We start from the raw sequence: 16,428 nt of genomic DNA, 5'->3' as shown, positions 1-16,428 counted from the left end.
AGATAGATAATTCTGAACTATCTACATACACTACAGTTTTTCTATTATGACACCTCTGGACTCTACATTTAAGAACCAGCATTGCAGAAGAAATAAAAGGAGGTTTAGAAAATAAACAATTTTTAGAATAAATTGCTTATTTAATTTTTATATTTATATGATTTCTAAATTGCTTAAATTCTGTCATAGTGGAAATGGCAGGAAAATGTGCAGGTCAGCTTACGAAAGCCGAAGACTCTATGTCTATTCGGCAGCTGAATACGCACCTAGAGCTTCAGAGAGCCGCTGGAAGGCCACTGGTATTAAAGGGAGAATTAAAGCCTCGGGGACTGCCCAGATTACTTGGTGAGGTCATTCTGAATGAAAACAGAACATGTCTAATAATGGAAATCCGGGCAGTAGGAACATGTAAGGGGTGGAAGAAGGCAAATGAACCAGTAAAGAGGTCTGGGAAGAGGAGCGACCCGACAGGCAGAACCAGAGATGGTATCATAAAGCCGAAGACAGGAGAGCTTCAGGTGGGTGTGTGTGGTCGCAGGGTCGAAGGCCTTCAGGGAGGACGAGGACGCAGTGAGGACAGCGGGGCACCAGCGCGGCTCTGAGCGCCGTGGCGGGGCAGGGGCTGCGGGCAGGAGCGGCCGCAGGGCGGACGAGCAAGGAGAGAGGCTGCGCCAGGCTCGGAGAGCCCGGCCCGGGGGGCACGGCTGCCGACAGCGCGCGTGCGGTCGCGGCGGGACGTGCTAACTGTCCGCAGTGACACAAGGCAGAGCAGGGCTGGCAGTGAGGGATGAGGCACCATTCGCGGTCACAGCTGGTGCAGAAGAGCAGGGAGTGTCTCCGCCCACAAACCTCAGCAGCATCAGTCCTACCCTCAGCGACGGCTGCCCTTCCAGCTTCCACCCTGGCGTGACTGCCGGAGGGGGGAGATCGCAGGGGGCGGGCGTTACCAGTGACCGTGGGCAGACGCCGGCCACTCCTGGGGGGATAATGTCCACACTCAGGCCCCGCCCCGAAGCGCCAAGCGTGCACTCAGGAACGAGGGCTCTGGAGAGTGTTCTAGGGAGATGCAGGGAGTCAGTAAAATGCACATTAAAAAAGCATCTTCCTCTAAAATAAGCTGGTCCCTCACTCTCAAAGGGTGGAGGAAATCTGTGTGGGTGAGCACACTGACTAAAGGAATAAAGGGACAGGTAAAGAGACATTTAAAAAAAAATCATGTTTAGAGAACTGTTTTTTCCCCCCTATAAATTGATGATTTTCATAAAGCATTAAAATTGTGGTGCAGTTTAAGACAAAAAATTAGAGTTGAACTAATTAAATAAAACAAAATTATCAATATTATAGAAATGTCTCTGGTTTGAATGTAGGTAGACAACTGGCCAGCTGAATTCAACTAATTTGATCAAAAGGAATAAGCAGTCTAAAAATGAAAGTAAAAAACCTTTTCTTGAAACACATCTGTTACCTCCGAATTTTGACCTGAGTGTTTCAGGTAGTTTCCTTAACTTTCTACTTGCCTGTGTCAGTGTGGAAAAACTTAAAGGTCCAGAGAGAAGTGTCTTTGATCAACACTAAAAGAAGAAAGATATGTGATAATTGAGTTTTATTCATTTATCAACTTCAGAAAAATGAGAAACACGTCCTCAGAGTGCACCACACATGTGGGCATCGGGACAGGCTTGTGCCTACGCTAGGTGTGCCATACACTCAAGGGGTCTCGTTCATTTTCCAACTTCTTTCTGTACTACTATTCAGTGTACATATTGACGACTTTTTTTTCACTTAAAATGATTAACTATGGCTTCTACTCCTTTTTGTTTTCTTCTTTACACATCAATTTGTAAATTTTATATTGCAATATTTAGTCCCTATGTTACTAAGGATGTCCATAGGCCTTTTTTCCTAATCAGATAGTATGTGCTCAGAAAATGTAAACTTCTTTTGAACTGAAATATATTAACAATTAGAATCACATTATAAACTCACATGTCTACATAAACAAACAAATAAACAAACTTTTCAAACAACTGGCAACTTCCCTTTTCTACTAGGGATTTAAGAATAACAAGATCTTAGTTTTAAAAACAGACAGACATCAGCTAGAGTCCTGCATCTGAAATTTGCTGCTTCTGTGACTTGGAAAAATTACCTAACTTCCCTCAGCCTCCGTTTCATTATCTATAAATTAGGGATAATAATGGCAGTGATTTCATGGTGGGGTTGCTTGGATGATTCTCCTTCTTCAAAACTAAGCTGAATCTTTGTTAGAGGAATTACAATTTTTTAACTTGTTTAACATCTTTCTTTGTTTTCAGTAACTGTGTATTGAGAATCTGGAAGACACCAAATGCCTTGCCAGACTCTCAAGGTAACAGTCATCAATCAATGACTCTTTGCTCCTCTGTAACTCACAGTGAAGCGAAATGAAAGATGAGAGTGAATTAGAGGAAAAAACCTTATATATATATAGATACGTATTTATATATAAATATATATAATGATACTAGGTTGGAATTTTAAACATATCAGGTAATTTACCACAAATGCTGTTGGTCAGTAAGAACCTGTAGTTTAGGGGTAGAGTGCATGCTCAGCATGCACAAGGTCCTGGGTTCAATCCCCAGTGCCTCCATTAAAAAAAAAATAAATAAATCGAATTAAACCCTCCCCAAAATAGGAAAACATTTTTTAAAAATAAGAACCTGCAGTTTAGCCCCCTTATAAAATCTGTGCTTGTCATTATGTAAAGACCCGAACCAACACAGTGAATATAATTTTCTTTCAAAGAGTCAAGGTCTATCCAAACACATCAGTGTTTGAAACAATAAACAGATTCTTCATACTTTAATATAATAAAACCCCTTAAACTGCTGTCAGATTGTTCTGGGCTTTAATGTTGCAAGACAATACCTTCTATTCTAGATCTGAGCTCACAGAGCGCAACATTTGTGTACTATGCTCAGCGTTAGCTAATAATTCCATGTATATGCGTGTGATTAGTAAATACTAATTGATGGTAACAATTATAATTTGATATTTTGAATATGGTTTTCCTAAAATAGTTTTATGCCATAAAGGGAATTGTTCTTGAACAATAGATGGTGTTAGCTTGTATATAATTTAGGATCTAAATAAAAATAAAATTCATTATGGAGACTGATGGTGATTCTCTCAGTAGTTGTCTGTTAAAACAGTTGCTGGTTTTGGAGGAGATCAAAAGAATTTACATAAAGATGGCATTTAAACAATGCTGGAAACTGAAAAATATTTTGATTGTGTATTCTGTAAAACTGTAATAAACAAGAGGAAATGACAAACATTTCCAACTGAGAGGCTCCCATTTGATGTCTACTGGAATTCTTTAATAAGAATATTTAACAGTCCATTCCCACCAACAAGAATGGACTTCAAATAAACCACATTTTGAAACAATAGATTGTTTACACCAGCATAGCAACAGCTCTTAAGTAACAATTCCCATTTCTACTTATCTTACAGGCTATTCAAGAAGAAGGTGTAGAACTTCCTTATTGAGAAGGTCCTGGATGACAGTTTAGCACCAAATTCTAAAGAACACTTGTGTGAATACAGATATGACACAAAAAGTTCCTTCCTTTACAACTTCTTTATATCCCAAAATACGACCAGTTTCTCTTCAGAGCATAATACCTCACTACCCTATTTAATTTAAATAGTCTAAACTTGGGTCCATTAATTAAGTATAGATGCAGCCTGTAGCCCCTGGAAAGATGGTTAATAACTGTAAAGTCAGACAGAAAAACTACATAACATTTAAAGAAATACTCACTAAAAATGGGAAAAGATTCAAAAATTGAGGGTTTACTATTAACAATTCAACTGAGAATACTAACCACCTGGCCAGCTATCAGGGGTCTATAGAACTTAAATTGAGACTGGGAAGAACATGAGACAACAGGTCCTAACAGATTTACATCTAGTATTGAATTAATTTTACATGTTGTCTTACTTAAAATGTAAATACAGTGCCACAATTAAAATAAAAAGTCCAAACAGGGGTTTTAGAAAGACTGAATAAAATTTGTGGACTTGATCAGAACCTTCGGTTGGAAAAAAGTGGTATGTTTAATAGATGCATTCATTTTCTTCTTAAGGCAAATGTTATTCTTAAACTTCTGATAACGGGTTTTCCACATCTGGATAAAACCTGATTTCCAACAACCGTGCTTGCCAAATACTACTTAGCTAAAGATTCCAAACAAATTGCATTCCACTTGTTAAATGCATATGCATGTGATAAATTAATCCTTCAGACTGGCAGCATTCTGTTTAATTAATGTAAGAACTATCTCTGTTGGCAGTGCAAAACAGTACCTCTAAGTTTCATTCCAGAGCTGAACATTGTACTTAGGTTTACTATGAATTTTGCAGTAAAAGACAATTTTAGGAAACAGTTTAACTCAAGTATAATCAGGAATGCTTTTGGTAATATATAGGCAATTACATTATGCCTTTATAAAATAACACAAAATTAGAATGGCTTTTTCTTTTTAAGATGGCAATGCAGAATTATAAATAGTGTGGCTCATGCATATCTGAATGGGGAAAGGATGTTTCTCAGACTGAGGGAATTCTTCCACTGGCACTGGTGAACACACACCATTTCCTTGGTTCTAACCCCAAGATGTTCAAGGAAAACCCGTGGATTTCAGTCCTATCTTCAGTACCAACATTTAAATAACTTTTTGTCCAAATGTTTGACTCAAAAGCAGGTGACTTTCCTCTGCTTCTACTTTAGTCAAATAATTTACGTTGTGCAAAATTCAGTTTCTAATTTTTGGTTATACGTCTTAAACATACAACTTCTCACGAGAAAATATACTTAGAGCATGTGTTTAGGAAAGAGGTCAACAAGACATCCGATCTGTGTAGCTTTTCAAAGTCACTTAGATATTCGTCGGGAAGGACTTTGAAGCAGTTGGTACCGATTAGCTCGCTCTGGAATGTTTAGTGCATGTGTTTCTACTTTTCAGCTAACGGCTGGCTTCCTCACACACGCTGATAACCTGCCCTTCGTGGAGCCTCACAAAAACATTTTCTATGAAGTTTTTAATAAAAACTTGGGTTTTACATTAGGTACATAAGGTACATTGTCCTTACAGTTTATACAATTTTAATTGGTGACTTGTTGCCAAAAGATGTGTCTGGAATTCCTGTAACAAAATAAAACCTTTTTATTTTCCTTCAGAAAATATCAGTAAGAGACCTTGTTTTATGTTTGAAAGAAACTGTCACATGCTCCCATTTATACTACATCGAAAATATAATAAAACACATAAACTCAGGAAAAAGTGTTACCTAAATACAGGCTTTTACAAGCTGTAACATTAGTAAAAATATCAAAGACAGATGCAAACAGTGCCTCCAGGAGTTTTCACGTCTTGCTCCTCTTGGTTTGTGAACCTCTTGATAAGCACCACATAGTACGTGTTCCACCACACTTAAGCTTAACTGAATTAAAATTCCAGATTATCCCTTTTACTGTAAAATAAAAGCCAAGTGGATTTTTTGGGTGGGAGAAGGGCATGATATTAGAAAACCAAAGGGAGAAATGGAAGGTACTGTCAATGATGGCACATTGGCTTTCCCTTGGGATTGGTTTTCCACCCACTCTCTCCAAGACGAGAATTCTCTACGTAGTAACAACCACATCAAGGCTTCAAACAGTATTGATCAACATGAGGTTTCCTCTCAAACTGAGAGCTCGCTGCTGCAGACTTCTAGAATTAGATGCCCAATCTCCTCTACCTGGATACCACTCGGATGCTTCAAAATCAGCCTATTCAAAACCCTACCTTTGACCTCAAATCTGTGTTTATTCTATTTGGTACCTAGTGTGCTAACTACTGCACTGTTATGCCCCATGGTGATGCTCAAAGACAATTTTTGCCTTCATGGAGTTTAGAGCATAGAGAATAAAACAATCTGCCAGACAGATAAGGCAATGATGCCAAAATATGGGCAATCAACGATGCTCCTGGACCACAGGACAGGATGCTGTGAAGGTGGCAGTTATGCCTCGGCCTAAGGATGAGCAGAAATTAGCTACATAAGTGAGGATGTAGGGATGGTGTGGAAGGAGATGTTTCAAACACAGGATAAAGTATTGGAATGACTTGGAGGTAAGAGATGCTGACGCAGTTTAAGGGGTAAGAGAATTTGGGTACCCGTGGGAAGTCGTGTTTGAGGGGAGGAAGAGTGAAAACTGAGGCTGCAGATTTAAGTAGCAGCCGGATCATGAAGGGCCCCGGAAACCATATTAAAGGATTTAACCTAGAGAAGACCCCTAAGGAAGAGTGCCATTCAAAACATTTAACAACTTAGAACGTTCGCATCAACTGATTAGAACAGATGCTAGCTTGAGCAAGCCAATTAGAAAACACTGGCTTATTAATACACTTGCTGGATGCTGGCTTAGTCTCAATACGCAACATTACTCAAGAGGCTGGAGCAGTATCTGATTTATCATTTAGAAAAGAAAAAAAAAAAAAAACCTCGCTGCTACAATGTGGCAAATGGACTGGAGGGAAGTAAAAATGGAGGTAAGACAGCAGTTAGTAGGCTGGGGCATGTGTACTGGTCCAGGTGATGGATGGATGTGACCCAGACCAGAGAGGGGTCACCATAAGGAACACGCTGACGGGTTCCAGAGATGTTTGGAAGGTAGATTTAACAGGAATTATTGATTGGGCTTTTGGTGAAAGAAAAGAATAATTGGATTCACCGACTAGAAGAATGGCATCACTTACTAAGACAGAGAACACTGAAAAAAAGAAAAAGATTTATTGAGTTGCTTGTTTACTGGTGAGGGTGGAGTGGGGGTGGGAAAACAGGTGTGACGCTGACCGACTCTGACCGGTCTGGGGGAAGACAAGACACAAAGATGAGTAGGGTGTGTGGAAACCATAAGAGAGAGGAGTCTGAGGTAGAGATAAAGATTTGGAAGTGACCATGAAGAGCAAAAAGAGAAGACGAGGGGGTCCATGGAAAGGGTGTGGAGTCAGAGGAGTGTGTTCTGGAGCAGATCCCTGAAGACTAAATATCTTGTTCCCCATTAACTTCAAATTCCAAAAATCTGCAAATCTTTTAAAAAACTGAAATGCTAAAATGAATCTCCTTTGCTATTATAATGATATAAACATTTAAAACTCACTGCTTTGCAGATCAGAATTTATAAGGATTGTAATTATTCCCACTATCACAAAGGATCGAAACAAAATTTGAAAACATTATAAACCAACCATAAGAAACCGGACAAACTTCAAAAATTCTGTCGGCAAATCCTGATTTTCTTCATACGAACAGAAAATTGGGAGGAGGCAGGTACAATGAATAATATCACCATCATAAGCATATTGTAAAAGTAATCCTAAATTCTGTGAAGGCTGGAGGTGAAAGAAGATGAAACACAGCAAGAACTAATTCCATAAGATCTAACGTAGACGTCATTTTCTTATAGGAAAAAATACCATATTTGACATGTATGTTCCGAGGCTACTGGATCAAATTCTATTGCAACCACACAGCACTTAAACCTAGCACTAAGTGCTCTTCTTGGCTCTGAAGACTTACAATTTCTGAAGCCTAACCCCCTAGAAGACCTCCACCTTGACAGAGCAGTTTGTATGCTGTCACACGTACGACATTCTCTGTTCCTCTCCTTCATGTAAACACTTTTACTCTGAAACCAGTTAGGTGACTAGGGGACCGAATGGGACCAATATAGGGAATACATACACAGGGGTCACAAAAAACCCACAAACGGTTAACCGAAGATGAAATCTATATACTTTGCTTACTAATAATGCACTGATTTTCTGTTTTCCAAGTTCAGATTTTACCCAAGGCTCTCCCATCTGGCACACGTGTCAGCATGTGTTAGTAAACCCATAGTAAAAGAAATAACAGAATGCTGACTTCTGCTAATATTAACTATGAATGGGGAAAAAAGAATCCTCTCTTCTGTTTATTAAATAAAAGATATTTTTTAAAAAGGCTGAGCTATGATTTACAGCACATACTTTTGTTTGGTAAAAAATAATCAATTCATTTAAAAATTACACAAGTGTGTTAATCAACTCTTTTATTATTATTAAACATCAAGAAATTGTTTTAAAATCTGATTCCACACTTAAGGATTAGGGGTCAGAGAACTAACTCCCTGAAACTGGGGGGGAGGAAATGCTGTGGATGTGTCTGTATTTTCAGTTTTCCCCTGGTGAGATGGTCTGTGGTTTTTGTGTGGTTCTGTAAGGGGCTGTGCAATCTGTGGTAGGCACTCGGGTCACCAGTGAATGAAACAGACCTATCTGCCTTTATGAAGGTGACAGGCATTAATCAAATAATGACTGTATGATTATAAACTACATGATTGTACACTATAGTATATGCTTTGAAAGAAAAGTATCAGAAACTAAAAAGCATTTAAAAGAATTACTGAATCTAATCAAGGAGGTAGGAAAATCTCCCCTAGGGCTGCCTCAAGCCACAAGACACGTGAGATGTGAAGGTCTGATACCTTCGTGGGCAGCGAGGACGCAGAGGGACGTGCAATGGCTCTGGGGCAGCGGGGGAATGGGTTCCCAGGACCTGAAGGAAGACCAGGGCACAAAGAGTAAGGTCAAGGGAGAGTTATGTTAGAGGATGTTGTAGAGGAAGGCAGAGGCTGTGATAAAGATTTCTGTCTTATTCAAGGAGCAATGGGGAATCACTGAAAGGCCTTTATACTGGAGATTGTCAACACCAGACATGTGTTTTTAAAGATACCGGCTTGAGGGCCGTTTAGAGAGTGGATTAGGAAGGGGAGACGTGGAAGCAGGGAGAGCAGAGAGGATGTCATTTCATTGGTCGGAAAGAGCATCACATGTGGCTTGGACCTACAGTGATGGTGCTTAAAGACACTTAGGGGATAAAGTGAGCACTTGATTTGGTGAGAGACTGGATTTGTGACAAGAGGTGTCAAAGACAATCCCTATGCTTCTGACTAGAGATGAAGCCAAGCAATGTGAGAGGTAAAAACTAGAAGACGAGGTGCTTTTTTTTATGGCGTTTTTTGTTTGGGGTGAGTTTGGTGTCAGGGAGAAAAATCTTGCCTGAGGAGCTATTATACAAAACATTGGAGCATCAGTATCTAACAAAGATATATTTTGAACTACTTACTTTAAATATTAAAGTCATATTTAATTAATATTCTATAAATTGAGACATTTAAAAAAGGATTCATTTAAAAGTTTTTCTCTGTATTAAACTCAACAAGGCATAATCGAAGAATTTGTGGAGGAAATTAGCAATGAAAAATAGCTTGGGATAATGTCAACTGGCAACTTACTTTCACCGAGTAAATAAATTAACAGTAAAAAAAAAAAAGCACAGGAATTTACAGAAATGCACAAAACACACACACATACATAAACATCCTAACACTACAATGATTGTTACTCAGACCTGTATTTCTGTAATATAAGCACTTCAAAAATAAAATTTCATCTAACAACTAAATCCAATAAGGCAATTTTGAAATGATAAATAATCAGCTCTTAATAGATACATTTTGCTTTGTTTGATGAAATAATTCTTCAAAAATCTGTCTTTTGATTCTACTCCATGTCATCCCAATTTTAAAAGAGACACAGCCCTTTGCTTTTTGGAAAAAGCAACTAGTATATCTAGACCTTTTAAAAAAATCAACCAAATTGGTATTTCACTTAAATCAAGCCCTATGATAATAAACAAGACTGTCTAGGACACATTCTACATGGCTTAACTGAATTATTTAAAAAGATACACAATCGAAATTATTCCAATTCCTAAATCACCCATATTTATTTTCTCTGACTTTTAAAATAATAACCTTTTTTCAAGAGACTCAGAAGGCCAAAATTCCTTTTCTAGAGCTTGGCTTAAACATTAAAGCAGCATCATTTTTAATAATATCTTTTTAAAATAAATATTACAGTTTGGAGAATATCCTACTGGCATAAGTATTCCTATTTGATTTAAAAAAAGTGTTTAGTTCCAACAGTTACTAAAAAATTTCTTAAAAACTTCTCTTAAGGATTCTGAAAAGATAAACACACAGTATCTATGAACCCTATTAAATTAGTATATTTTATTCGTAACAGTATATAATAGAAAACTCTAATGTGTTATCTAACAAATGCTCAATTATTGTTTGATAAAAATATGGGAGGAGAAATAAAGGCGAAGTTTGGCTGTGCCCTAACTCTACAATTATGTTATCCATTAAAATGTCAGAATTTTGTCAAGCACTGAAATCTTATCGCATCACCCACAAAGATAAAGTTTCTAAACGCATGAATATATTTAGATTCATACTGGTTTTCTTGTTAACGTATGCTAGAATGAGCCCTATGTTATCTCGCTGTACTTATCGTAATAATAGAGAATAAATTACTTTTGAATACACTTAACCAACTATGATAATAAGAGGAAAGACTTAAGACCCCAAAGCATCACCTTTGATTCTAAAACTTTTTCAGTCTTTAGAGTTTAGGCAGAGGCAATAGAAAACTCAGGTTTCTAATGTACTTTTTGCAAGTCTTCGTATCTGAAGTAGATTGTCCCTTCGTGAAGTGTGTGAGCAATACAAAGATATACGATGCTTTAAAAAAAGCAATTTGGATTGTACAACAGGACAATGTCTCCAAACCTAGAGACCAAATGATCATTACAGTAAAATTTTTAGAAATTTTCAACCAGATGGAAAAATGCAGTTGAAAGAACTGAATTAGTAATCTTTACTTTCATTTCCACTGACTTATATTAAAACAGGACTAGATTTTTGTTAGTGGGAACCATGTAGCTCAGCTGAAGTTTGTATGAGACAAAGTACAGACATTATTTAGTTGAAATGTCGATTTGCTGTTGTTCCACATTGAACACATCAAGTCTAACATGACATTTTTAAAATACTCTCATGTTTCATTCTAAAGGTCAAAGGACAGTTCCAAATGTAGCCAGATTACCTATGCTATTCTCAGCATAGTTTGGAAAAGCCTTTTTGAGCAATCAGTTTTGTCTTTCAGGGAGAACTTTCAGCCCAGCCTACAGCTCTGGGCTTCTCCAAAGATTTCTGGGCAGAAGCCAGTGGCACACACCATTTTAAATGACCCTCTAGGAATCTCCCATCCAAATGAACCTTAAGAGAAGGTTCTTGGTTATTTATTAGAAGCTTAACATGTAAAGGGATGGGACTTGACTGGTTATTCAAGAAAAGGAAAAGGGATATTTCCTTTGCTTTCTAAGTGAACACAATGGATACGCTCAGCGTGATGGCTTATTTCAATACTGCACCGCTGTTTCACAGAACACACACACATATACCAATGCTTCTTGAATATATAATTTGTGCTGCATTTCTATAATCAGAAGGCTTAACCATTTAGAAGTAATTTATTGCTGAATGAAAACATTTGTCTTTCAAGATCAACATATGTATGTGTCTACATGTACCCAGGCATTCATGTGCCTTTTTATCATTTTCTCCACTTGGCTTTGATGCCATAAATAAACAGCTCATAAAGCATCAATTACTTTTTTGTGATACTCTATCATCAAAAACATAAAATATGGAAAAATTAACTTCATTCCCCACAGAAAATATAAGCAACTCTGAACTGAACTAAGTTACCTTTTTTTATATTATTATTGAAGTCTAGTTCGAAAACAGCAAGTTTCTACTGTCTAGCACAGGGAACTGTACACAATATCTTCAAGTAACATACAATGAAAAAGACTATGAAAAGGAATATATGTACATATAGGTATGACTGAAACATTATGCTGTACCCCGGAAATAGCCCAACATGGTAAACTGACTAGACTTCAATAATAATAAACAACCAAGTGACTTTAAAGGGACCAGAGTTGAAGCCAAGGCCGCCCCTTCCCCCACCCCGGGCTGAGGCTCTGACGCGGGCCGGGCAGGGCCGCACACCTACCGTCTTGCTGAGGTAACTTGTGCTGGTGTTCATGCACTGTAGCCCCTCACTGTTGCAGCAGCCCCCACATCTGTAGACGGACACACATGGAGGTTTAAAGAAGGTGTTTGTTGCTGCTCCAAACTCCTTCCCCACATCTATACACACCTCCCGTGGCATGCATTGAGTTTTTCTCCACTCATTATCAATACCTGTCGGGTCACAGGGAAGGTCGTAAGTCATACAGAAGCCACCAAGGCGGAAAAACCCACAGCAGCTGGAAGTCACTCACCTTTGATTTCAGAGTTTAAAGTTTAAGTAAAATACATAACTTTAAAGAAACAGTTGACGGGATCCTAAAGTGCCCTGTGAATTGGAATATGATATGACATTTAACAGAGCAGCTGAAGGTATTTTCTAAAATAAAACTAATTTCTACAGCCATGTAACAAGCTACATTAGGGTTACGCTTTCTTACGACACCAATACTCTCCTGCACTTGTTTGGTTTTCTTTACTTAAGAAAATGAACGTTTAGCACGTAGGTGTTTACAAAACCTGCAGAGATACAGTCATGCTCATTTGCTCTAATATGCAATATTTCTGAGGTCCCAAAGAAACTGTAAACACGTTTAAATTTTCTTTTTAAACTGAGATGTAAAGAAAATGGTTTTGGTTTTGGACTCAATTCAAAACTCATTTTCAGGCAGGCGATTTGGCACCATTGGGTAATGTCATGGTGGTAGCTATTTGAAGTGCAAGTGTATTTTCCATCAACTGGGACATGTATCTTGAACTGTTTTGTTCAGGAAATTCAAAATTTCCTGTTCCTTTCATGCTCTCTCTTGGAATTCCATTTCCAATCAGCCAGTGCTTTACCTACCGCACTGCTGACTCTTTAAAGACCGCCTTACAAATGATGTAATTCTTAAATATTCTAATTTATTTCCCCCCATTTCCTCTAAAATAAAGTTTTTGGGAAAAAAAAAGCATAAACTATTGGTTATTCAACCACGAAACCATTTTGTTCGTTTGCTTTTGTTCTCCAAATAATTTGTAATTTCAAATCTTTACAGCAGTTAACAGCTAACAACTGACAGGAGTTATTCTGTAAAAGTAGCCCACCCGTTGATACTAAGCCATTTTGTGCAACATCATAAATTGTTTGTGACTCTTTCTTCGACATCTCTCGGTAGCTTTACCAAAGTCCAGCTCTTGAGCCAGTTCCCTATCAAGCAACAAGCAAGGAAATGTGCAGTAGCTGACAAGATGATTTAGCAACTAAGCATTTCTATATCCAAATCTAAATAAAATTTATCTGTAATTTTTTTTCATGATACAGAATGTTTTAATAATTAAACTGGTATATAGTGTGTAAGATGTATCTGTATGTTTTAAAAATTCTGCGACTGGATACCACCTCAATTACAAAAACATTAAAGTGTGTTGATATGCATGTACCTCCCTATCTTTACTTTTCAAGAAATCATCTTTACTGCTCACAGTGAAATCATAAAATTCTGTACTTGTAAAATAATTCTTTATTTTCTATTGTATTTACTTTTGGCTCTGAAGATACTCAGTGGTACTATAAATGCTGAAATTAAAGGACAAAGCTGGTGATTTTCAATGGGTTGAAATATGAAGCCTACTCTGTATTTTCTTTCCCATACTTACTTCTCAAGATCTCTGCATTATAATGAGCCGCGGCAAATTTTAGAGTCTCTTCTGTTCTTGCATTGGCGTTGGCCTGTTCTTTATTGTACTGCCAGCCTCCTTTCCTCAACTGACACTTGTACATTTTCCAGTATTCAGGGTAGAGTACAGTCATGAGTTCATCTACACTGGACGCCGACCGCAGCTGCTCCTCCAGGTCTTTGCCTGCATAAGTCTGTCAGAGAAACACGCAAGATCAATTACTTATCAGACTGAGAGATCTGGAAACAGATGCACTAGAAAACCTTCAGGCTTAATGTTACATATGCCAGATCCCTGTTAAATATTATTAATTTTCTAAGTACTTAACTTTTCTTGGTAGAATTATATTCATCTTTTAATTCAAATCAATGCCAAAATTAGAATGAAATTACCACAATTAAAATGTAAAATATATATTTGGCTTTTAGGACAAACATTTTGAGACATCAATTAAAATATTTTTGAAGTTGCTTATTTTATTTATAGCTGTTTTACAAAATTGGTGAATGTATAAGTTTGAAAAATTACACAAGTTTGTATTACCTTCCAACATAAAGTTAAACTGAAATCCACTCTAATGCTTTGCAGTTAGTTATCAGCATCAATAATTAAGCAGGATGCTTGAAATTAGGAATCTCAGTTTTATGGAAACCATTTTAGAATAAGTATTGAAGAATGGAGTGGGATTTTAATAACAGCTTCACAGTAAGGCTGTATTTTGGAAGAACCTCCCAATATTTCCAGAAAACCTGATCAAGATTTATCCTACTACGAAAAAGATGTGAAATAGTCCAGAGAATATTATTCTGCCTATAGTTAACTGTCTATTTAAGAGTATCTAATTAAGTAGAACACTCCAAGTTATATTCAAGTAGTTACCATACCCAGAACAAATATAATTTTTTTTCTAATTTACATTTTGAAATTACAGGAAAATGGGATGTTGTTTAACTTAACCCGTCTGCAAAGTGAAGGACCTCAGATGTTTAACGTTGTCATGATGATCCCAGCCTTAAGTCTAAATCTGTACCTAAATACTTTGGATATTGGTTCTCAAAGGTTTAGCCTGCATTGGAATCAATCAGAGAGCTGTTAAAAATGCAGGAACCTGCCCCCACCTCCCCAGCCAGGCGTCTTCAATGGCACTGTCCACATTCTAATACGTTTTCCCTTTCTAATGTCTGAAGTACAAAATTAACATATTTGCTTTAAAAATCAAAATGCTATTTAACTGAAAGTCTTTCCACCACTACTTTTAGTAACCCAAGTTATTCTGATGTAGATTTTTGTACTGCATTTTGAGAAACATAATCTCATGTCATTTTCTTACGTTATTACAAACCCTCCCAGGCAGTCGATTATGAAATGTGTTCCTCCCTATTATATATTAAAATTAGTTGTGAATTTTGGCATTTTCCCCTTTCTTTACTTCTTGTTTGAATTGAGAATATCATTTCATCTCTTTAGGTCTATGTCATAAAAATATTGATCCTGACACATGGCCTTCTGGAAGGTGCAGGATGATTCCTGACATGTCACACAATGACACAAAATACAATCCTTCTGACGAGATGGAGAGTGGGATGGAGAGGAGGTCTCAGCTTACATGAAAGAGACAAAACATCCTCACACCATCTCCCCACTAAATGTGTATGAAGCATCAGTCTCAAGAAAATTCCACATGTGACACAAAATTCAAGAATCAAACAATGTTTCGGAATCTAAAAGGATTACTACCGGAGAGGAAGATGATAAAAGCACACGGTCTATTTGCAGTCACTTCTGCCTGGAGGAAAACGTCACAGGTGGGCTTCTACTGGCCCCTGCTTGCCTGACTAGCCCTTGAACACGTGGAGACACGAGGCTGTGTAATTGGCGAGTCCCTGGGATTCTTTGCCCCATGACTCAGCTGGAATCAAAGTCAGGTTGTGATATAAACGGACCACACGAATCTCACACGAGACAGGCAGACGTGTTCCCTCTACCAAAAAGGAGCTGCAATACAACATAACAGTGTTCCGTGAGACTATGAAAGATACACAGCAAACTGTTAAGAGGGAAGATCGTGGTGGGAAGGGACTTTCAATTAAGTACGATTTGAAGTTTCAAAGAAAATCACTCACTCTTGTACTTTAAAACTGAACAATAGAAAGTAGCTCTAACAATAGTTCTATCATCAGAGAAAACGTTAAGTTACCCAACAGAGAAACAGGAGAAAAACATAATTCACAACAGAGAAAGTACAATGTAAAAAAAATGAAAAAAAATACTAGAAAATAAAAGTTATTACATTTACACTCTTAGGCTGAAAAAGGCCCTTCTAAAAGTGAATATAAAAATAAATAGCAAACTATCTTTACGGTGGCAAACACTGTAAACAAAATAAAAGACAGACAAATAAAGTAGGAAAACTGTTTGCAATATACATGACAGACGGAAAAGGACTAATATTTTTAAAATATTGCATGAACCTGGCAATAAGAAAATATAAGCAGCTGCTTCAACAGAAAAATGGGCCAAGTACTTGAACTGCATAGTCACAAAGAACAGATACAATTAATGTGTTTGATGACAGCAAAAGTGAAGAAAACTATCGTTCTTTCCAGTCCTGGTGAGAGGGTAAATTTGTACAGCTACTCAAGGAAAATGTGTTCTTTCAAGTTGAAGGACCTTAAAAACAAGCTCCGTTTTAGAGAGCTAATTCACTTTGGAATTACATCTCCTCTCCAACAGAAGCGATAATGTGCCAGAAA

General features: G+C 37.5%; 1 protein-coding gene across 1 annotated transcript in view; it reads right to left on the bottom strand.

The window, feature by feature from the left end:
- VEGFC (vascular endothelial growth factor C) overlaps positions 1-16,428 on the bottom strand; it is an 80,742-nt gene that overhangs the window by 16,231 nt on the left and 48,083 nt on the right. The window contains exons 2-3 of the mRNA XM_031440348.2: positions 13,655-13,868; positions 12,000-12,190 (exon numbers count right to left, since the gene is read on the bottom strand). Coding sequence (XP_031296208.1) covers positions 12,000-12,190; positions 13,655-13,868 — 405 coding nt within the window. The remainder of the gene's footprint in view (positions 1-11,999; positions 12,191-13,654; positions 13,869-16,428) is intronic.

Source organism: Camelus dromedarius, chromosome 22 (assembly GCF_036321535.1).
Source record: "Camelus dromedarius isolate mCamDro1 chromosome 22, mCamDro1.pat, whole genome shotgun sequence".
Lineage (NCBI taxonomy): Eukaryota > Metazoa > Chordata > Mammalia > Artiodactyla > Camelidae > Camelus > Camelus dromedarius.
The sequence above is the reverse complement of the archived record's forward strand: the minus strand, read 5'-3'. Positions and strand labels throughout refer to the sequence as shown.